The sequence below is a fragment of the Mustela nigripes genome, chromosome 1 (genome assembly GCF_022355385.1).
Source record: "Mustela nigripes isolate SB6536 chromosome 1, MUSNIG.SB6536, whole genome shotgun sequence".
NCBI lineage: Eukaryota > Metazoa > Chordata > Mammalia > Carnivora > Mustelidae > Mustela > Mustela nigripes.
In genome coordinates, this window is record NC_081557.1 from 130,183,852 (window position 1) to 130,207,515 (window position 23,664).

General features: G+C 48.1%; 1 protein-coding gene across 3 annotated transcripts in view; it reads left to right on the plus strand.

The window, feature by feature from the left end:
• The window catches only part of FHIP1A (FHF complex subunit HOOK interacting protein 1A), a 228,014-nt gene extending 204,517 nt beyond the window's left edge, over nucleotides 1-23,497 (plus strand). For all 3 annotated transcript variants that reach the window (XM_059373742.1, XM_059373760.1, XM_059373751.1), the window contains 5 exons: nucleotides 6,599-6,789; nucleotides 8,996-10,138; nucleotides 15,160-15,338; nucleotides 15,699-15,837; nucleotides 22,457-23,497. In XM_059373742.1, the coding sequence (XP_059229725.1) occupies nucleotides 6,599-6,789; nucleotides 8,996-10,138; nucleotides 15,160-15,338; nucleotides 15,699-15,837; nucleotides 22,457-22,710 (1,906 nt within the window). In that variant the 3' untranslated portion in view covers nucleotides 22,711-23,497. The remainder of the gene's footprint in view (nucleotides 1-6,598; nucleotides 6,790-8,995; nucleotides 10,139-15,159; nucleotides 15,339-15,698; nucleotides 15,838-22,456) is intronic.
• The last annotated feature ends 167 nt before the right edge of the window (nucleotides 23,498-23,664 follow it).

The following is a 23,664-nucleotide window of genomic DNA, read 5'->3' on the forward strand; positions in this document are numbered from 1 at the left end:
ACTGAAGATATCCACATGGTGGTGTGGCCCTTGCTACCATTCACCTCCCGCTCCCTCGCCTCGCCACACCAACATCCTGCACCTGGTCTACACTCACTCACTGTTCTCCCTCCGCCCGCCCCTAGGGCTGCCCTTCCACTTTCTGTCTCTGTGCATTTGTCCACTCTAGTGACCTCAACTACGCGGAGTCATACCCTTTGGGTTCCTGAATCATTTAACTTAGCGTAGTGTCTTCAGGTCGTTTCCTGTGTGAGAATTTCCTTGCTTCTTAAGGCTGAATAATACTCCACTATTTATGTTGTTTATCCATTTATCGCTGATGGACCTTTTGGGTTATTTCCACTTTCTGGCACTTGTGAACAATGCTGCTATGAATGTAAGAGTGCAGATACCTCTCTTCAGCACCCTGCTTTCAATTCTTGTGGGTGAGTTACCCAGAAGTGGGATTGCTGAATCATATGGCAATTCTACCTGAATTTTTTTCTGTTTTCCATAACAGCGGCACCGTTTTATGTGCCCACCAACAGTGTGCCAGGGCTCCAGGTCCTCTGTATCCCTGCCAACACTTGTTATTTTCTGCCCAAGAAATGGTGTTTTAATAATCAAGCAAAAATGACAGATTTGAAGCTCTTGGAAATAAAAACTAGAGCTCTTGGAAATAAAAACTGATTATTACAGTGAAGAATCCAGGGTTTGGGTGAATAGCATATAAGACAGAAATTAAGTGAGAATTAATGAATGAGGAGCTAGATTGAAGAAGTTACTAAATTTGAAGCAGAAAGCGATAAAGAGATTAAAAATATGAGGCCAAGGCTAGGATGCTGGTGGTTAATCTGATAAAGGGTAACATATCCCATTAGAGTGAGAGTGGGCTGCTGACTCAATCTGACCTATTCCAGTTTTCGAATTCCAATCTCATAATAAGGTGTATGGGTGAATCAGTTCTGGTGGCATGTGTAAGAAATGTTTTGAAACACTGTAAAGTACTACACAAATTTAAGGGAGGAGAATTTCCTGGAAAAGACATCTTAAACTAATGAAAACATTGTCTTTTCTGATTTAGAATCTGTACAGAAGCAAGGACAGTGAAAAATCCTTCTTCTTCTAGTCATTTAAACTTTATCTGAAGGGACATAAAAAACCAGATTTATAATCTGTTCTTTCTGTTGTTGCCACGGTGGTGGTTCGAGTGTGTGTGATAGACTTGTAGATTGGAGAGGCAGCAGAGCAGACAGGATTCTGTGAATCCATTTAATGAAGCTATTTGTTAGGTGATAAATAGTAACGACAGGACAATTTTTGTTGCAATCTAAATACTCTTAAATATTGATATTTCAAAGTGATTATCCACTTGTGACTGATATGTTTCTTTCAGTTAGCATAGTATCAGGAAATGGAAGTTGAAATAAGGTACCCCCAAAGAGAGGCTATTTTAGTGAGCGAAAGCCAGGGAGAAGCTGCCAGCCTTCATGGATGTGATGTACAATAGGTCAAAGTCAGGCAGAAGATGCTGATAAGCAAGGAAGTGACAGATTATCCCACGTTCCTGGGACTGCCCAGTTTAGGCCCCCCCGCCCCAAATTAAATATTTTATTTATTTATTTATTTATTTGACAGAGAGAGAGAGAGAGAGCACACAAGCAGAGGGAGCAGCAGGGAGAGGGAGAAAGAGGAAGAAGCAGGTTCCCCACTGAGTAAGGATCCCTGACCCAGGACTCAATTCTAGGACACTGGAATCATGACCTGAGCTGAAGACAGATATTTAACTGACTGAGCCACCCAAGTGTCGCCTCCCGACCCCCAAAAAATTTTTTTTAAGATTTTATTTATCTATTTAATTTGAGAGAGAGAGAGAGAGAGAATATGCTTGGGGGTGGGGTAGGGGCAGAAGGAGAGAGAGAATCTCAAGCAGACTCAGCACTGAGTGCTGAGCCCAGTGTGGGGCTTGATCACATGACCACGATGATCGTGACCTGAGCTGAAATCAAGTCAGATGCTTAGCCCAATGCACCACCCAGGTACCCCTAGGTAAAATTTAATTGCTTAATACCCTGAGTGTCATTTCTGAATATTCTGGTAGGGCATTTTTTTTTTCCCCCAGAAGTGCTGGTCCATTGTCAGGTTTTTGAAACGCATTGCCTGTTGTGTTCAGATAGATAGAGGATTTGCTTCAAGAGAAGCTGTGAGTCCACTTCAGGAAAATGTCCATCTTGTATGGGAGTTAGGTGTCTGGGAGGAAAGTGCAAAAAAAAAAAAAAAGAAAAAATAATGTAAGTCAGCGTAATGTAAGATGAATAGGAGACATAGGAGAAATAAGGTCCAAATATCTTTGAAAAACAATCTGTTAAAATGTACTGATGTTGCTTTGTAGATTTGGGCCTACCCAGGCATTGCCAAGCTTCTCACCAGCTCCTAGAAGCACCTTGTTCCTTCATCGTACTTACTTCACTGCGTCGTTTCGCTTGTGTTGCCCGTCAGTGTAGTGAGCGGCAGGCAATATATGGGCTTTGTTATTGATTGCCTGTCACTGAGCTGTTTCAGAAGCGATGATGATACTTGCTTCAGGGAGTGATATCCAGGGAAACAGAGTAGGCGCAGGGTTGCCGAGGGTTGCTTGGGAAGGTGATGCAGAAAGGGAGAACAGGATGGGCAGTATCGTTTTTTCCTGCTGTATTGGGGGACAGCTTTGGGTAATCTGGGTCTCTACAATTAGAGAGTTACTCGTTTTTTATTATTTCTACTACTTTCCCCTATTTAAACAAAGCATCCAAACAGAATCAGTATGAATAGATAGATGGCTTGATGACAAGCACCTGTACTGAATTCCTGAGTGATTTTTCTGCTATCCACAGCTACTTCATTGTGATATTGGACATTAGGGCATCTTCTTATTTTTTTTTTTTTAAAGATTTTATTTATTTGTCAGAGACAGAGGGAGAGAGAGCGAGCAAGCACAGGCAGACAGAGAGGCAGGCAGAGGCAGAGGGAGAAGCTGGCTCCCTGCCGAGCAAGGAGCCCGATGTGGGACTCGATCCCAGGACCCTGGGATCATGACCTGAGCCGAAGGCAGCTGCTTAACCAACTGAGCCACCCAGGCGTAGGGCATCTTCTGACATTCATTCTGTTCCCAGTCTTTCCCTGTAAATGCTGGGAAGACGGAAGGTCAATGCATGGTTTTCCCTCACTTCCAACTGGGATAACCCTTCATTACAGAGACACACTAGAACTACTTCTTTGAGGACAAGGTGGGGTGGGGATTACCCATTTGAACTAACTCTCCATTTTCAATTTGATAGAACCTCTCCTTCAGCCTATAGAGGAAGCTCCCTTTATTTGATTTACTCAGAAGAAAATTCTTAGTTTCTCCTGAAAACATGTGTTTGAGAAGCTGCAAATTCCCAGTAACTCTTTATTCTAATATAATTTCACGCTCCCCACTGGTGATATTTGATAAATAGCTTTATTAGGTTTGATCCAGTGTTCCATTTTTTAAAAGTACTTCCAAACAAAGAGTAGAAATCTGTGTATATCAACTTAAATCATGAACTATGCTTAGTTTGAGCTGCAAGTCGTCATTGAGTTCCTGCAGTATGTGAAAGCATCGAAGCAATTTGTTTCTGAAATAATTAATGATGAAAATAAGGAGTTGATAAATCCTGTGTCATCTGAGTTTCCCTGGGCCTCACCAGCTTGTGAGAACAGAACAATTCCTATCAGCAACTACATGGTATGTTTCTTCTGACCCTCACCCCTCATGTGGAGACCTTGGTCTGAGGGAGGGCTTTTAATGCATGGTCATGAACAGGTCTGTCCCCCACCGCTGTTGCCACAGCAATGTCTGACGTGGCCTCTTCTGGCCCCAAGGCCCATGTAGTTGGTGCATCTCACTCCACCCCAGCCCAGCCCCGGAGGCTACACTGCTCACCCTTGTGCCTCAGGGCCCCCACTGTGCCCATGCAAACAGAGAAGAGAAAGCTTCTCTTCTCTGCATCCTTCTGTCACCAGAGTGTCCCTGCTCACAGAGGTCCTCGTGAGAAGAACTCCTTTATCTTCCACCCACAACTTCTGTTTCTTCTCCGTGGGTGTTCAGTTACAAGACCCCAAGAATTAACACAGACCTGCCCCCTGTCCCATACTGCCCTCTCCTCTCTTTCCATGTCTGCTTTTATGACCTTTGATTTCCATGCACTCTAGCTTGAGAAAGTAGACAGGTGGGGTCTGTCTTCGTCTTGGCCACAGCAAGTTGAGGTGTCCGGTGTGTGTGGGTCTGGTGCCCGCAGGTGCAGGAGAGAGACGGGGGGACCCCCGGGCAGAGCACTGGGTGGACAGCTTGGTGTTCTTTGAGAACAGAAGGGGTAAGTGGCAAGGTTGTCATTTCATACCTTGAGAGTTATTAAGACCTTTAGTATAGGGGCGCCTGGGTGGCTCAGTGGGTTAAGCCTCTGCCTTCAGCTCAGGTCATGATCTCAGGGCCCTGGGATGGAGCCTGGCATCGGGCTCTCTGCTCAGCAGGGAGCCTGCTTCCCCGTGCTCTCTCTCTGCCTCTCTGGCTACTTGTGATCTCTTAAATAAATAAACAAAATCTTTAAAAAAAAAAAAAAAAAGACCTTTAGTGTAGACTACCACAAAACAAATTCAGTCTCTTTTCCCCCTTGACTCAGGCTCCCGCAGCCCAGCAGCCATTAATGTATCTGTAGGTTTCCTCAGTTGGAGCAATAGGAGATGTGGGAGAGTTGTTTTCAGGCCTCACTACATACCTTGAAAAGCGTACTTTTATCTCTTTCACGGAATCCTTCATCATGGCTTGTTTTCATCGGCACTGCCTCTTTCTCAAGAGCTAAAAACAGAACCAAAAACATTCTGGTTGATTGAAAATTGCGGTTGTTAAAAGAAGGGCTCCAGGTCCTTGGGAATTGGCTTCTACATTCACGGGATACTTGGCTCCGGTGTGACGCCTCCACCCCATTTGTTCCATCTTTGTTTAAAGAAACAGGATAGTCTTTCTCCCTGTTCAGAAAGTAAGCCATTTAAGCAAACTTTATTCTACCCATGAGGCCTACTTATGTGCTCTAAGAGTCAGAAGCCATTGCCCAGATTTTTTTGTCTCTAGGTTTGTAGTGCTACTAAGGTATTTTGACCACCAACTCAAAGTGTTTTTGTGAAAGGGGACCCAGTCCTCCTTGGTGAGCCCTTGGGCACTGTGATGTGATTTATAATTAATACATATTTGGTCTACATCTTGTGTCTGGCACAGAGCTCCTAAAACCTTTGGAATTTCCTATGTGACCAGAGGAACAAAGGTGTGTTTGTTATGTTAATGAGGCAACACAAGGACCCAAATCTAAGGCTGGAGGCTGGTTGCTTGGAGACTGAACCATGTGATCAGAGGGTTAGAACTCAGTCCCACTCCCCTGACCTCCAGGGCAGGGGAGAGGAACTGGAGGTTAAATCTGCTGTCAGTGGTCAGTGATTTAATCAATCATGTCTATGTAATGAAGCCTCCCTAAAGATCGAAGAGGATTGGGTTCAGAACCTTCTGGGCTGTTGCACACATGGAGCTGTGGGGTGAAGGGCACACTCAGAGAAAGCATGGCTCTGCGCCCTTTCCCCACACCCTTCGCTGTGTATCTCTTCCTTCTGACTCTTCCTGAGTTCTCTCCTTTTCTAACAAACCAGTGATCCAGGAAATAAAATGTTTCTCTGAGTTTCCTGAGCCACTGCAGGGAGGTTGTTGGAACCTCTGATTTTAGCAGGTTGGTCAGATGAGGCTGGCGATTGTCTTCTGCAGTGTGTATGTTGCGGGGTAGGGACAGTCTTGTAGGACTGAACCCTTAACCTGTGGGATGCGACACTGTCTCCAGGTAGGTGAGGTCAGAGCTGAGCTGAATTGAAGGACACCCTGCTGGAGCATTGCTTGCTTGTCAGTGTGGGGAGACCCTTCCCCCTCTCCCTAAACCCTATGTTGGAACCGGCGACCAGAGCACCATTAGTCACTGTATTTTGTGAGAAGAGGTTTGCATCGTGGAGCGGGTCTTTGCCTTTTCATGCAACTGCAGTCATTCAGTGCCCACGATAAGCCACCATTTCTGGGATTCTAAAACAAACTAATAAAGGAGGTCCTTGCTCTGGTAGCACATTGTACTGAGGAGGCAGACACAGAAGTGATTATGACTGTAGGTGACAGCACGTTGGTAGAGGCTGGTGAGTATAGCAGAGGGAGGCCGTGGCTCTGTTGAAGCAGGAAGCCCAGAGGCCTTCCTGGAGAGGGAGGTACTGAAGCCAGACTTCATGTGATGACAGGGCATTAGTGAGGAAGGAAAGAGGAACATGGTAGGGGTGAAGTTCACACTGGGCTTAGACCCATTAGGAGGGGAGGTAGTTCATGGAGGTTACAGCACGGAGGACCTGACGTGCTCTGCAGAGTGGGTTCTCCAGAAGAAAGAAGCCCTTGGCAGGTCTTAAGTGACGGGGCGATCCCTGGGGGCTGGTGGGATGGCTGGGTTGGAAGCGGGGAGAGGACGAGTCTGGCCCCGGCTGGGGCTAGGCTGACGGGAGTGGGCATCACAGAGGCCGAACGCAGCCCATGTTGTCCTTCCAGGTACCTGATCCCTTGCAACCACATGATGCTGAGCCAGAGGTGGGCCGTGAAGGAGAGAGACTGCTACTCTGTGTCTGCGGCCAAGCTGCTCGCCCTGACCCCCGTCTGCTGCTCCAGCGGGATCACCCTGACGCTTGGCAACCAGGAGAGGGATTATATTCTCTGGTCGAAGTGGACGCACGATAGTGCAGGTAAAGGATGCCAGGTGCCATTCCTCCTCGGGGTGTGTTTCTTTTTGGGCAAACAGCGTATAATGTCTTGGGTCCCATTTTTATGAATCCCTGGGTGGTTGGTGGTTTTCTTCTGTGTCTGGAGTTATAGCCACTTTGTAATCAATGTGCATTGAGATGCCCACCAGTCCCCAGGTCAGTGTTCCCAGACTTTTATTTTAACTGGGCTTCCTGGTGGCCTCCTCAGAGTATGGATACAGAAGCATGTACCAGCAGGTCTTTTTAAACAGAATTGGGGTAGGGCTGTGGAGATGGTTCTACCTAAGATTTTAATTTCCCAAATGACTCATTTGTGGATGCTTGCCTGCCAACAACATATCATTGTAAAACTTAAAATTTGTGAGATGAGGGACACCTGGGTGGCTCAGTCATTAAGCATCCGCCTTCAGCCCAGGTCATGATCTCATGGTCCTGGGATCGAGCCCTGCATCTGACTGGCTCCCTGCTCCACGGGAAGTCTGCTTCTCCCTCTCCCACTTGTGTTCCCTCTTTTGCTGTCTTTCTCTTTCTGTTAAATAAATAAAACCTTAAAAGAAATTTTCAGATGGCAGCAGTATCTGATTCATTTGATTAACCCACAGTGGGCTTTTAAAAAAAAAAAAAATAACACAAATATTCTGGTTTTTAAAAATAGGAGTTATAGTACTTGTGCTGTTTGCCAGCTACAGTTGATCTTATGCAAGTAAACCTTAATTGGTCACCTGGATCAGCTGGTCCCTCAGGCAGGCAGCTGTAACGAAGCGGGATTTGTTCACGCTTAGAGGTCAGAAGGCTGTTTCAGTTGAGGGAGGTTCTGCCTGACCTGTGACCGCTAGGAAAGAGTCCAGCTCTGGGACTGACCCCAGTGTTTCCAGTTTGTATTATGATGTCCCCCCAAACAATGTCATCCTGTCTACCCAGATACCGTCCTATCCGATAAAGCATATTTCGTTTAAGAGTGGGCCCCTTGACTAAGAAAATATCAGGGTGTTTGGTGTCAGTGTAATTGTTACAAATTAAGGTTGTCACACTGATTCTTTAAATAAAGGTACAGTGTGTCATGGAAATTAATAATTTATGTGACGGGGAACAAGTTGTATTTTAAAGATATTGTCCTCTTAGGTAGCTAGTACAGATATCTTCTATTTTCCCACCAGTAGTGAGCTTTTAGAACCTATTTGAAAATTGATGTCTTTTTTATTTACTAAGAAAGTTGTTTCAAGAATGATTCTGGGGCTGACCTTGCTGCAGAATTTGAAATTTAAGTTAAGCAGACAGTTGCCGAGTGCCCCCAAGTTTGGCCACGTTCTTTCCTTAATCCTGTGAAGAAAGTAGTGCTTCCATTTTACAGATGAAAAAACATACTCAGAGGAAGTGACTCGTCCAGGGTTCACAGCTGATAGGTCTTCTGATCCCCAATTCCACGATCTTTTGGGTTGCTTTCCAGGGCATGGGTGCCCTAATGGATGGATGGTTGCATAGGCAGGCGGGTAGACAGGTCATGTCATCTCCAATTCTGGCCCCACCTCCTAGAGATTTAGATGACAAAGAGACAAAGATGCTTGCAAATGTGCGGCATCCAGTGAAGTGAGCACAGAGGCTGCCCTCAAACAGATCTTCTGTCTCTGAGCCTCAATGTCTTTGTCTGTAAATGGGGTAAATGCTATCTGCCATAGAAGGCTGTCGGGAGGAGCAGTTAGTGTTGGTAAAGCACCTGCCATAGGAGAAATGGTGGAGTTCTAGGTCTCCTCTGGCTGTGCTGAGGGTAGGGGTTCCGTTCCCAGCATTCTTTCTTCCTTTTTTTTTTTCTTTGAAGATTATTTATTTGTTTATAGAGCGCATGATGGGGGGAGGGTCAGAAGAAGAATGAGGGAGAGAGAGAATCTCAAGCAAATGCAGACCTTGATCCCAAGACCCTGAAATCATGACCCGAGCTGAAATCAAGAGTTGGAAGCTTAACCAATTGAGCCACCCAGGCATCCCCTTAGCGTTCTTTCTTAAAAACAAATAATTTTTTTTTTTATTATTCAGGAATCATTTAATCAGAAATTATTAGAACTAAAGTAACTGGTGAGACAGAATCTTAGCACCCGAGTAAGTCCTACCTGAGTCCCCTGCCTGTGTCGCCTCAACTCTAGTAAGGGCAAGAGAGGGACTCATTCTGACATGTCTGTGCCTCCCATGGCAGGGACTGCCGAGCAGCCACCGGCCGAGGTGTTCTCTCCATCGGCCTGCATCGTGGAGTACGGCAAAGCCCTGGACGTCAGCTATCTGCAGTACCTGTGGGAGGCCCACGCCAACATCCTCTGTTGCATGAGGGACTGCCGAGCCTGGTCCGCCCTGTATGACGGAGAATCTCCAGACCCTGAGACCTTTTGCCAGGGTCTGACAGAGGACAGTGCTCTCACCCCCACCTATCCGGTGTTGCGGCTCCCGCAGCAGCTCCCCAGGAAGACCGGCCCCGCGCTGGCTCCAAGAAAGGACAAGAGCCAGACGGAATTGGAGTGGGATGATAGCTACGACACGGGCATCTCCTCGGGGGCAGACGTGGGTTCCCCTGGGCCTTTGGATGATCTGGAGAATTCAGGCCTGCCGGCACCTGTCGATCCCCCCAAACACATCCAGGAGATGAAGAAGAACGCCATCCTGCTCTTCAAAGGGTCCTACATCGAGGAGTCTGACTTTCAGGATGATGTGATGGTGTACAGGCTATGTGCTGAGAAGGACGCTGAGGACACGAGGGATTCCCAGGAGGGGAGCGTGAGGCCCTCCAGCCCAGCCCAGACTGATGATCAGGGCCCCCCCCTGAGCAACGGCCCCCTGCCCCATGCTCGGTCAGAAACAGACTCAGAGGAGGAACAGAACAGGGACAGTTCAGACCCATTTCAAAAGGTATCCGAGGAAACAAAACAAGAAGACGAGCCTGAGACAGCCCTAGAATCGAACTCTGAGTCAGCGCCTCCCCTCTCCAAGGCGGAACACAATTCAGACCCAATGGAGGTGAACCTGGGGGCTGACGATTTCATTGCCCAGTATGACCAAATCATTAAGGAACTGGATTCTGGCACTGAGGGCTCGATAGAACAGAAGTTCCCCTCCCCTGATCTCTTGACTCTCTCGAAAGAGCACGAGGGGAAGGAAGAAGAGAGCGAAGGAGAAAAGGAGGAAGCAGAAGAGGGGAAGAAGGCCCTGGAAGAGGAAGAGGATGACTTTGATTCTTTTATAGCAGAAACCCCCACCACGGATACCGTGCCATCCCCGTTTGGGGCGAGAGATGAGCCTGCCTTTGCCAGTCACCGTCCTGTGAGGACTCAGAGCACCCCATTCACAGGTGATGATCTCGAATTGCTTTCTGAGTTCTGCTTTTGAAAATACGGGCAGGTATCATGACAGGAAAGGGAAGTAGGGGGAGGGAAGGAGCATTATCCGTTTTCTTAACAGAGGGGTCCAAGTATTTCTGTGAAGAGCAGAGAGGGGTGGTTTCATTTTCAATCATTTTATCCTGTCATTCTAGCAGTCTCCCTCTTCCCCTCCCCTCCCAGCCAATCAGAGGATATATTACACCGTCGAGTAACTACTTCCCATGATACTTGTGTGATAAAGTAAGGGGACCGATGAAACTGTACCAAAAAAATCCAGTCTCATTATTTAATAGCCTCATTTTCTTTAGTTTAATTACTTTTTGTCCACAACGTGTGTTTTTGGATGTATTGAAGAAATGGTGGTGGTTTCCCTCACGAGAATGTAACTGCAGGAAGGTGCGGGGGTTGGGTTGTTCTCCGCACTCAGTTCTCTGTACCTGCTGAGTCAATGTCGCTGTGTACACACATCAGAGACCATGGGCATTAATTACACCTTTGCTTCAGAGCTCGTTTCGGATCATCACAGAACCTTTACCCCCAAATAAGCAGACTAGACCCACGTAAACCTGTAACTCTGGGGGAGAATGGGCGTGTCCAGTGACACACCCCCAACAACAGGGAGCAATCATATGAGAGCTGAGGGCCTAGGACAGGATAAGTGGATCGAGTTGAGGAATTGATAGAAAACATCCTGAAATAGTAGCTAGTAAAATCCGAATCTGCCTCCCAGAGGGAACTGGAGGGGAGTGTTTATCAACCACAGGGAAGGCTGGGGCAGGACCCCTGAACAGTGTTCAGGCAGCAAGGAGAGGTCCCATTAGGAGCTGACCTCACAGAGGGATAGGCCGTGACTTTGGAGTCGGGCCTGTGGGGGGATCCTGGCTCTAGCACTTGCAGCTGTGAGGTCCCGAACCCTCCAATTGCTCCTGTGGGGCCTAAATGGGCTCGTGGGCGCAGGAGTGTGTGTGTATTATAATTCCCCTTGCCACCTCTGCTGAGGCTTGCATTTCCCTGGCAGGCCGCCAGCAGCTGGGTGAGTCTATCCTAGGCTCCACCTGCTTGGGTCACCCCAAAGAGGAGAAACCATGTTATCTTCTGGTCCCGGCCGGGAAGGCTTAATGTGATTTCAAGTAGCTCTTACCCCTCCTCCAGGATTTATTCATCTATTTACTGGTGCCTGACAATTTGTTTAAAGAAGGAGAAAGCTTTTAATCCCACAATGAAAAGGCTTGAGGTTCTAGTTGAGGTAACATTTCAGTGTGAATGGGTTTTAATTAAAATCCAATCAGTCAGTCCATCATAGTAAGAAGGATTAGATAATCTCAGTTTTCCCAGGCGGTGGGGGAAGCGGAGGGGAGGGGGCAGGAGGGCACTGGCTGCCTGAAGGAGGGGCAGAGAGCTTAGTGTGGGGGAAAGGACACTAGTCCCCCCATTTTGCCTGGGGCCTGCCCTCTTGACTCTGACCAGGTGGATATCCCCACTTTGCAGTTGCTCTCCCGGAAGGAGATACCAGGAAATCCCAGCTTTCTTAGAGAGGAGCTTCAGCCCTGGGAAATATGTGAGGAAACAATGTCTAGTGTAGGGCAAGAAGTAAAAGCCAATACAACACCTTATTAAATAATACCAATATTTTGTATAGGATACACAGGAGAACCAACACAATGTAATGGTTTTTGATACATAGAGGTAATTTTAACTAAAATTTTGCTTTTTTTTTCCTCCTTTGGAATTCATACACAACTTTAGGAAAACATCTTTCCTCCTAATTTTGTAGTTTTGCAACTTGTGAGTGTTCTGTAGCAGTAGTCTTAACTTCCATCCCTCCATGGGATCCTGATTTCCCCTGAAATGAATTCACTGCTCAGCAAAATCAAAGCATTCCATTTCATTTATCTAATTACTTTATCTGTGCATTCAGTAACATTTGATTTATCTCCTAATACTTGGCAGGTTCTAGGCAAGATGCTAAAGACAGAAAAATGAAGGAATTCCCAGGCTTTCAGAGGAGGCATTGACCAAGAACTGTACTCACTTAGAAATGCATTATTAGTGATTGTCTGCCACGCTCTAGGGGAGCCCCGAGCGGGGGTATGGGAAGGACTTCCCGGAGAAGGGGCACAAACGGGGGACAGGAACTGCCACGTAAAAATGGCCGGGAAGGAGTGCCCTGGGCAGAGGAGACAAGGGTCAGAAGATGAAGGAGCCTGGCCATGTGGGCATGGGTGTGTCAGATGAGGCAGTGAGGTGTTTGAGACGGGAAGCCAAAAAGCTCTGGAAGTGAGGTGGGGCTGGCGGTGGGGAGGTCTTTGGGCTAAGCTGAGTAACTCGCCGTGTCAGCCTGGGAGTGTTGCAGTTGGCAAGTGACGAGACTGGTCTGTGTGTGCAAGGCCACCTGGAGCTCCCTGCACGGGGTGAGGTGCTGTCAGAAGAGCAGGTGGGAGACATTTATCACTGGATCAGAATTCAGAATGCCCTAGTGCTTTGTTCCTGGGAACATGTCGCGGGCTGTATGCACATCTGTGTGCCAAGACATATGTACAAAGATGTTCACTGCAGTGTTGTTTATGATAGAAAAAGATTGGAAACAACCCACATGGCCACTAGGAGGAGACCATTTGAATAATGTACCCAAGGCAACCGAATAGCTTGTGGCCTTGAGATGAAGGTGACAGGTTGCTCCGTGCTAGAGGGAATGCAAGAGGCAGAGCAGTGTGGGGAGAGTGTTGTCATTTGGTCAGGTAAAACCCCCAAACCAACCAGGACAGACACACACACACACACACACACACACACACACACACAAGGTGGGGAGTCTGCTTGTCCTAGAAGAGTTGAAGGAGGAGAAATGGGCTGTCCAGCCCCAAATAGCTGTGGCTTTCTGAGTTGTAGCTGAGTTTTTTCTGATTTTCAGCTGCTTATGAGTTTCCCCTAGCAACTGTTTGTTGCTAAGCAGTTTTTTTTTTGAAGTGCTAGAAATCAACTGAGACTAAAAGGGGAAACTGAAAGGGTTTCACGTATGTTTCTTATTGCACATAGTAAAAAATTGTAATTAATGTCATTAGTGCATTATGACAGTCGCTGGCCTTGACCTAATGATCTGTTGTGCAAGGGAGCTGGGGTTGCCTCTCACTCTCCACAGGGGGCTGGGTGGATGTCCCTGCCTGAAGGAGCGGCAGACTGGAGCTGGTCTGTCCTGGCCCTGTGCACTCAGCCGGCTTCCTGTGAGCAGGTGGCCCCCGACGGTGGCATTGGGCCATGGGAGGGCAGTTGTGGGCTCACGTCAAAGACGTGTTTATGGGAGATTCTGCCCACCTGAAATGACTTAGGTCACCCATCTTTGCTCCCTCTGGAGGGAAACAGAGCCTGAGCCAGGGACTGCAGGGGCGTCGGGGTGGGGTAAGGGGGTTGGGGGTTGGGATAAGATAGGAAAGGCTGGGCGGAGTAGAGGAGGGCAGCCGCCTTCTCCCTCTCCATCTATCTGGCCAGCTTGAACTGTGATGTCTTAAGAAGAGATACCAGTGACATTTCTGGGGGTTTTGCTGAAGCCCCATGAAGTTGCTTGTAAAGTGGGATCTAATTCCGTTTCTGGCTGCACTGTGTTCGACAGAGCCTCCCAGCTGTGTTCTGTGAGCAAGGCCTCTGCCAATGCTCTCTATTTGAAGAGGTCACTGAACGCCCGTGTTGTGCGATGGGACCCAGGAGCTCTGTCCCGTCCCAGAGGTGGGGAAGTTGAGGCTAATGTAAACACACAAGGGGCTGGTCCCTTTTTTGTTCGAGTCCCCTATAGAAACACCCTCTGTCATGGCAGCGATGGGAGTCTTGCCCTTGTCTGCTACTTGGTTGGACGGGTAAGGGTTTAAGATTGGTGTTGCTGTTCCTTGAGGATGTCTTCTGTTTTCTTGTAAAGGGTTTTACTCTCTCACACCACCAAGGCTTCCGAATGAAGCATCTTGTGGTGAAGTACGTTTTTGTTGAACTTGTATTAATGTTGGTGACATCTTCACAAGGCACATTTATTCATCAAGGGGGATGTGCTTTTGTTAGAAATATGCCATGGTTTCCAGGCACCATCCATAGCCCTGCTGGGGGAAATACAGAATACTCCTTCATTTTGTTTAATGGATCACTTTTATGGTAAAAATGGAAAACATCTTCAAGTCATTTGTTAACGCCAGATTAATTTTTTTGATTTTTCACTGTCTTCAATGAATTCCAACATAAAGCATATTAATTTTCTAGTGATCCAAATTGATCAAAGTTCCTTTTGCCTAATTATTTATGAGTGGCTTTTGTAGTCCTATAGCTTTTCTTTCTTGAGGAACCTATGACACCTCAAACTTTACCTTCTGAAAGTTGAGAAAAGTTACGGCCTAGGCCTCATTCAGCCCTGGCTTGTCCCTTCCTCCTGTTCTTCTGCCTTGTGATATTTGATGAGACAGAATCTTTCTCCTGGCACTCACTGGAGACAGACAGTCCCTGCCGATGGTGTACTGTTTACGGTGCTGCTGTTTTGTATCATACTTCTATGTGTTTTCTGTTATTTACTAACATAAAGACTTTTTCTGTTACTAAAACATACATACACACAGCACCCCAGTGCGTGTCCTCCTGTGGTGAGGAGCACCATGTCTTCGAGTTTGCCAGTCCCCGGAGATCCAGCAGCAGGACAGAGAAGTAGGCTTTAATTTCCAAAATGAAATTACTTGTCCTCCAGCCTTTGTCAAGGGTTGTGATAATTTCCCAAGTATCCAAGCTGCTCGTGGAGTGAAACTAGCAGCTCCCATGCGTGTGTGTCTGCTTTCTCTTGCTGGGGGTGATTTGTTCTGGGTTCCGGGTTGCATCGGGACACGCTGGGGTGCCCCCTCGGTGGCTGGGTCTGATCTGCACCCGGCAGGCCCGCGGTTGGGAGCCAGCCAAGCGGCTCCTAAGCTGCGGAGGCAAGATGTCCCCGGGGCCAGGCCAGCCCTGAGGCCGAGCGCTCCTCCTGCAGGCCCCTTCATCAGCGTGGTTTTGTCGAAGCTGGAGAACATGCTGGAGAACTCTCTCCATGTTAACTTGCTGCTCATCGGGATCATCACGCAGCTGGCCAGCTACCCCCAGCCACTCCTGCGCTCCTTTCTGCTCAACACCAACATGGTCTTCCAGCCGAGTGTGCGTTCTCTCTACCAGGTAGGTCGCTGAGCCCACGCCCACCCCGTCAGCATCTCTGGGGGGCGTAAGCGGGGTGCCTCCCTCTGGTCCTCCGGCCTTGGGCTGTTTCTCTCACTTGCCTCCTGTTCTGCTTCATTTGCTCTCCTTCCCCGTCCTAGTATGCTGGTTGTGTCGATTATTTGAGACAGATTGCAAAGCCCTGTTGAGTCTGAGGTTTGGAAGGTGCCCCACCACGAACACCCAGGCCCGTTAAAAGCAAGCAAACGCCTAATATCCTAAAAGTCCCTGTGGCGAGGGCTGCCCCTGAGGGATGCATTGGAAGCCGAGGCTGGAATTCCACTGTGCAGTATTGACATCGTTAAGTGTCGTGTGTGACAGGTCCTCGCATCGGTGAAAAACAAGATCGAGCAGTTTGCTTCCGTGGAGAGAGACTTCCCAGGGCTCCTCATACAAGCCCAGCAGTATCTGCTCTTCCGAGTGGACATGTCTGACTTGACCCCCGAGTCGCTAACCAAAGGTAAGCCAGGGGGCTCCCCTGGGTCTCTTCTCCGGCTCTTCCTCCATGTCCCCTACCTCCTTCCTGAATGGGGTCCACAGACGCCATCCTGGCTCCTGGGCCTTCCGAGCCTCTAAATACGTTTTCCTGTTTACCTGACAGTGAGGGGCTTCCCCCAAGTGTCCTTCCACCTCGAGAGAGATCCCCTCTGCATGCTGCTGGCCTGCTCCTGCCAGGAGGGCTTCATAGGGCTTTGGTCTCCCGCCCCAACGGTGGGTTGGGGAAGGAGTGCTGTGTGCTGTCGCTTGGCTAGAATAAAGACCGTGGCACATGTGGGCTAGCAAGAGGCATTATGGTCACACTCAGAACCATATTTTGGCCGATCCTACCCTGAGGAGGGCATCAGTTCTCTTTATTATGTTTTCAGAGACTCTCAGGCCCCAAATAAATGTGCTTGAGGGCTCTAGAAGGTAGAAACTATTCACCTGGACTTGGGAGAAGTCAAGTTTATGCTCAACTAATAATTTCCCAGTGCGCCTTTCCATCAGCTCTAGAGGGCCCGGGGGAGAGTGGTGGTTGGTACCAAGCAGAGAGCCTGGAGCTGTCCTGCGGGCTGGCCAGGCCAGGGGGCACCTCTGGTTTGCCTCAGTTAAGTGCTGGCTGGGCAGATTTGGTGCCTAATTGTCTTCTGAGCCTCAGCTTAAGCCAAATTGAGGGCAAACTAGAAATGCCCAGTATTGGCTGGCTTTTGCTTGTCCCCATACAGACACACCAGCCTTGTGGCAGGTGAACAGTGGGGACCGTGGGCTCTGGGTCCCAGGCTAAAGGCATGTGATCAGAAACAAGATTGAGAGTGAGAAGCAGAATGTAACTTAGGGCCAGTTTTAAATCTATAGAGGAAGCTGAAAAGATCCCAGCTCTAGTGGCTCTAGTGGCTTGACCTTGTCTCTTGACCTTGTCTGCAGCTGTTTGATCTTGGTCACTGGGCCTCCCTGGGTCCTCCTGTTCCTTGACTTTTAAATGAAGGATTTATTTTCCATCTCCAGTCCTTTCTGGCTGTGAAGAGCCTTCAGGGCATTGCAAGGCAGATCTTGAAAGGAAGGTGGGCCTGGGCCAGCTGGAAGATGAGGGGGCAGGCTTTAAGGTCCAGGCTCTCAGAGAAGAGCAGGCCTGGCCAGACCATTCACGGAGGGGGAGGAGCCCCCACATCTCCGTGGAAAAGTGGACTCTGGGCCTCATGTGGCCTCTCCTAGCTCATGGATGGCTGGTCTGTTAGCGATGTTCCTCTTGAACCCAGAGCTTGCTGCGGTCACTCACTGTGGGGGAGTTAGCTTTCGTGCATAACAAACCAGGACAACTACTCAGTGGCTTTAAAGGATGCCATTTATGGGGGCTCCTGAGTCTGTGCGCATGGTGACCCGGGGGTTCTGATCAGGACGGGGGGGGGGGGGGCTTGGCGGGTTTTGGCTGGACTTACATTTTGCCTGTGGTGGGTGTCTGGGTGTCTGGGATGGCCTGACTCACAGGGGGGGTAGCCGGCTGGACTGATGGGGATGGTGGAGGTCTGTATTTCTCCTCATCCACGAGGTTAGACAGGGCTTGTTGACCTCGTGGCTGTAGGGTTGCAAGAGCCAGAGCAGGAGTGGTCAAAATCTTCTGAGGCTCTGTCCTGGGCCCCACCCAGCAAGGTCAAATTTGCTGCATTCTTTTGGCCAAGGCAGGTCATTGGGCGAGCCTGGGTTCAAGAATGGAGCAAACCGTCCACCTCTCGATGGGAAGAACTGTAAGAATTGTGGCCATTTTTGCAGTCGGTGGACAGAAGGTGACACGACTCTCCTTATATTACACTCCGCATTTGCTATTCATTCGTAATTTTCAGTTTGTTAATTGCTTCCCTAAACAGTTTTATTTTCAAATCGCACTGTGGAGTGGGCCAGGAAGGTACTGTTGGCTTCATTTTCGGATAAGGCAGCTGAAATTAGAGGCCTGGAGTAGTCAGCCGGGGCACAAAGCTCAGGTGCCTGAGAGTGGCCTGCCCGGCGTGCGGAGCAGAGGGCACAGACGCCGACGGGCTTCCCAGGCTCTCCTTGACGCACGCCTTCTGGGTGAGAAGTGAAGGGGTGACAGTGGCGGGGATTGCTCACGCTTGGCGCTCTGTCCTGGCTTCCAACGGTCTCATGACAATAGCTGCCAGGTAGGTGCCCAGGGGAACGTGAACTCATTCCTGCCACGTGTGGTTATCAAATTAGTCAGCCAGGGTTGATGCTTCCTCAGGTCTGTGATGTTCAGGGGGCTCTGACTTGTGAGAAGCTTCCCTCGGGGAAGAAGACTTTGCTTTATGTTCAGGTGAACCTTCCAACTTCGCTCACATTCCCAGAGTGGCCCCTCCTCTCAACTTTAAAAATCTCTAAACTCTCGGAATGAGGGAGTTGTCTGTCCCCTGGCCCAGGGCTGACCACTGAAGCATTGTGATATGACTGCCTGGAGGTGAGTTGAATCCAGGAGCATGCTTGAGAGTTCTGGTAATGGGCCAGATATTGGGGTTCGTACTGTCGGGGAGCTGTGGGCTCTGACACTGGATGGGGGATGAGTGCCAAATGGATTTCTTGCCTCACTTTGAAATCTTGCTAGTATTCATCTTGAGAACCCTCTGTTGCAGCTTTTCAGACCCAGGGCAACATTTGAGAAAACGACTCCCGATTTGGACATTGATTCATACTTCCCTTCTTCCCTGCCTTTTTCTTCAGGTGCTTGTCTGTGCTTGTTGAGCCCTGTTAGGATGGGTGGAACCCGGGCGCCCGCAGCCAGAGCTGCTCTGTACCCTGGGCCTTGCATTCCCTTGGGCTCCTGGCGGCCCTGGGGGAAAATGAGCCGCCTCACTAATGCTTCAAACAGAAGTACAGGTCCCCGTGTCCCCTGCTCTGGGGTGGGAAGACTTCCAGTGCCGGCTCTCACGTTGTCATCCTCAAGATTGCTGATCTCTGGGCTCAGACACTTCCCCTCAAATACTTTCCAAACTACAGAGGTGGTATTTACTTGTATTTAGTTCTTTTCAGTGTCCTTTCAGATCTCTGGTTCTGGGGGGAAGGTCAGGTCGGTGGTATTTCTATTGTACAGAAGAGGAAATGGAGACATTGTATGATCAGCTAGGTGCCTGGTGGGTGAAATCCATGACTCGGGTCTCCTTGCTGCAGAGCTTGGTGGCGCTCCATGACCCATGGAGAGGCCACTCCTATGCTAATCGCACAGCCCTCGGTAAGGGGCTCCCTGCAAGTCCTCACCGTGCACGTTCTCGCCTTCAGTAGTGAAGACAGTTTTGATTCTTGGATTCAAGTGGGTAAATGAGCCTTAGTAATGACACTTTTTTTTAAAAGTGGTGACACTTTTTTGAATTCATGATCAAGCTAGATAAATGAGCCACAAAAACCCTTTTTGAGGGGAAAAAGAGGAGTGAATGTGAAAGAGAAGATGGAGTTGAGGCATATGAACCAGCTCCGGGGAGATGAAGTGGCAGGAAGATCTGATATTGGCCAGTTCCTCCCCTCATTCACTCAGCGAACCTTCTACTATGAATAAGGAAGCGTGCTGGGGGCCGTGAAGGACACATCACCTATGGGCGTAGCTCTCACAAATCTCAGAGTCTGGGAAAGGACTGAAAACCTAAGAACACAAGGCTAGAGGCAATGCAGGCCTTAGCTGGTTAATAAAATGCAGTGTCCTGTGGGGTTGGCCTGTGGGGCAGGAAACAGGAAGTGTCTGTGAAGTCAGTGGCCGGTGAATCATTGGTGATTGATGGATGATCCATTAAGAGGCCCCTGTGTATGTTACACCTATTGACTCATTGTGGTTTTTCTTTTTAACCTCTTTTTTGTTCGTTTATTGAGGCATAGTTAACATATAATGTTATGTTAGTTTTATGTGTACAACATTGATTCAGCAATTCTGTGCATTCCTCAGCGCTCACTATGGGACATCTAGTCCCCGTCTGTCGCCACACATTATTACAGTGTTATTAATTATACTCCCATGCTTTACTTTTCATCTCTGTGACTTCTTTATTTTATAACAGAAGTTATAGTTATATAAGGGGTTGAGAAGTGTATACCCCTTAATCCCCTTCATCTATTTCCCCTAGCCCCGCACCATCTCTCTTCAGGCAACCACCAGTTTGTTCTGTGTGTTTGAGAGTCTGTTTTATCTGTTTTTCGTTGTTCATTTTGTTTCTTAACTTTCACATATAAGTGAAATCATATGGCATTTGTCTTTTTCTGTGTAACTTACTTCATAATACCATCTACATTCATCCCTGTTGTGGCAGATGGCAAGAACTCATTCTTTTTTATGGCTAATAATCCATTGTGTGTACACACACACACACACACCTTTATTTTTAAATTTTTTTTATTTTTTAAAGATTTTACTCTTTGTCAGAGGGAGCAAGCGCAAAAGCAGGGGAAGCAGCAGGCAGAGGGAGAAGCAGACTCCCCACTGGGCAGGGAGCCTGATGCAGGACTTGATCCCAGGATCTAGGATCATGACCTGAGTTGAAGGCAGTTGTTTAACCAAACGAGCCTTCTGGGCACCCCTCACACTACACCTTTATTCATTCATCCATCAGTGGACATTTAGGTTAACTTCTATATCTTGGCTACTGTAAATAATGCTGTAGTGAACATACGGGTGCACATATCTTTTCAAGTTAGTGTTTTTGTTTTCTTTGAATAAATATCCCAAAGTGGACTTACTCTATCATATGGCATTTCTATTTTTGGGAAGCTCCATACTATTTCCCACAGTGGCTACACCAGTTTGCCTTCCCACCAACAGTGCACGAGGGTTCCTTTTTCTCCACATCCTCACCAACACTTGTTACTTCTCATCTGTTTGAGTGTAGCCACGCCGACAGGTATAAAGTGATAGTTCATCATGGTCACGTTATTTCAAGTCTTCTGCCAACATTTAATTGGATTGTTTGTGTTTTTGGTGTTGAGTTGCTTATTGACTCATTGAATCCTTAAAGCAGCTCTGTGAGCTTTTGACACCTGAGGACATCAAAATACAGAGAGGTAAAGCATCCTCCCTACTGTTGCTCAGCCGGTGAGCAGAGGAGTCTGTGCCCTTCTTAGCCCCCGCCAGGAAGCTGTAGAGGTGCAGAGATACGGGGGAGGTAATTCCACGAGTGGAATCCTGGCCTGGAACTACTGCCCATGAGTCCCACTGTGTGCTGTTCTCCAGGCCAGCTTCCTTCGTGAGCTTTGCTGGGCCCTCTGAAGAGCTGCGGCGCTGGGGGCTGGCAAGGGGGCGCGAAGTGGGTGGCCTCCAAGGTGGGCAGTGTACTTCGGTGGCGTCAACACTTTTGTCCTCTGTGGTCAGGATGTGTTGTGGGTTTCCGCTAAAAGGTAGCAGCAGACTGATTCTCAGCAACTCTTCCAGTTTTTTATGGCATGAACTGTGATAAACTTTAATCTAAAAGATATTTAAAGCAGTAAAGCAGAAGAGTTTTTTTTTTTTTTTTTTAACACTAAAGACTATAGGAGTGAGATGTGGAAAGTACTATAAATGTCAAGAATTTTTAGTACTGTAGTTAAGCAACACTCTTCTCAGAGTGTTGAAAAATGGGACTGAATTCTAAAAAGCAGCCAAAATAATGAAGAACCTGAATGTAATGATTTATAAAGAGTGGTGAGACTGTTTGAATAGGGGCAGAAGGAGGCATAAATAATTCCTATAAATATATGAAGCGCTGAAGATATTTAAGAATTAAGGAGTCGGAAAGTTGAACCATTTTAATTAGTAAAACTGATTTGATATGGAAATGCAAGTCATCTGAATACATTCAAGTTTGGGCTCATCTCATCTCAGACCTGGGTTACTGAAACTGAGATGGAAACCCCTAGAAACTTTTCTTAAATGGAGGCTTCCAAGCCACGTGCTGCCACTAGATAGATGCCCACAGTTATGCAAAGTTCCCAGTCTGGTTGGTCTTACCAGCACCCAACCTCCTCTCCGTTATTTCCAACCTTTAAAAGGCTTTTTCCATTCTCTCCTCCAAAAAGGCCTGGAGGTCCTGGCCTCGAGAAACCGGGGTCCTGAGGGTGTCCTCTCGGCCTGAGCTGCAGAGAGCTCCCAGAGGCTTCCTCCACCCAGCTTGTCTCGGGCAGCTGTGCTCTGTGATCAGGGCTTGACGGGTAACGGTAGAGTGGTCTCCCCACCCCCATGCCCCCCAGTACCAGGAGGTTGGCAAGAGTAGGTGGAGCGTCCAGACTCCCCCAGTGACAGGTAGTGAACTAAGTCTTCCTCCGGTTGATGCAGTGACAGCGTGTTTTCCCTTTGCCGTGACCTAGGCATGGAGGGTTCCTAATCAGCCTATTTTCTTGCCACAATTCCCATACGAAGTTCCTTGCACAGGATTCAGGATGAATCTCTTGCATCGCATGCCCCATGCTGGAGGCTATTTGCACGTGTGTGTGCTACAGGATGGATGGGATGCGCACTCATGGGCTGGGTCTTGAGACTTGAGTGACAGGGACCGAAGCCTCTACCAGACAGCGCACCAGCTCCCCAACCCCCAACTTCACTGGAGAGGGCGGGCCTAAAGGACCAGGGAGCGTCACCATGTCCATTTTCTTTCTGGTTTCAGATCCCATTCAGGATGCTTCCAGGACAGGAATTGGCAAGAACCTTTTGGACGGTCCCCCGAGAGTGCTTCAGCCCTTCCTGACAAACAGAGCCAAGGTGGCTGGGGTGCCCCCAAGCCTGCCCCTGCCAGTGAGGAACACCATGCTGGCCGCTGCCCTCTTCCCTGAGTTCCTCAAGGAACTGGCTGCCTTGGCCCAGGAACACTCCATTCTGTGCTACAAGATCCTGGGTGACTTTGAGGACTCCTGTTGTTAGCTTTTTTTTTTTTTTTTTTAATAGAGGTTCTTGTTTTTTAAGGTTTTAGTGTCTTGACTGAATGTTAAATGCAAAGCTGCTTACAGAAATTTCTACTTTGATATTTCCTGACAATACTTGATTTGCGGGGAGGGCGATTTTCTGTCTACCTCCTCTCTCTCTAGCCGGGTCTTTCCACCTTCTGTAGAATGTCAGTCTCATAAGCTGGTGGCTCCTTTGGCAGGTTTTCTTTCTTCCCCCTCAAGATCTTCGGTTGTGGGGTTTGGTGGCTTCTGGAAGTACCCCATGTCAGAAGGCTAATCAGCTCTTCAACAGCAGGGAAGATGGCCCATCTCCATTGCCTTCTGCATCTGGGCTCCATTTTATAAAAGGGAAGAATAAAGATGGAGCCCCTCTTGCCTCCATCACACAAGCACATAGCTTCCGTCCCTTTGCATCTTCCTTCCAAGGTTTGCACTCTGCCCAACACGTTGCCTTATGGTGCAGGCAAACCCACTGGTCTCAGCTCTCTGCTGGGAAGTCAGATGGAGTTGTGGAGAATTTAGAACGCCAGGAGACCTTCTTGTTGCTTGAAAGCTTTCTTTAATCCATGTACCACTACCTAAACACTGGAAACAGCCTTATTTTAGTAAGATTTGCACAAAATGGAATATACTTATGCAAACTGTTACATTGGTTTTTAGAAGTCTAATCTGATGAAGAAAGCTGGGTATCATATACGTATCATTATTTTTTAAGTGTTTTCTGAAAGGAAAACAAATGAACTGGTGAAGCTGTTTCACAGGGGGCTTTTTGGTGGGGGGGGGGTCAGTGGGAGTATGAAGTGGGGAGAAAAGGATAAAGGTAAACCTGATGCAACTTGTAAAGACACTGGCGATTATTTTAGATTCTGTTCATGTCCTCTCCCGTGTTGCACTTTGCAGAGAAACGAACTGGACGGCCACTCTGGGACCT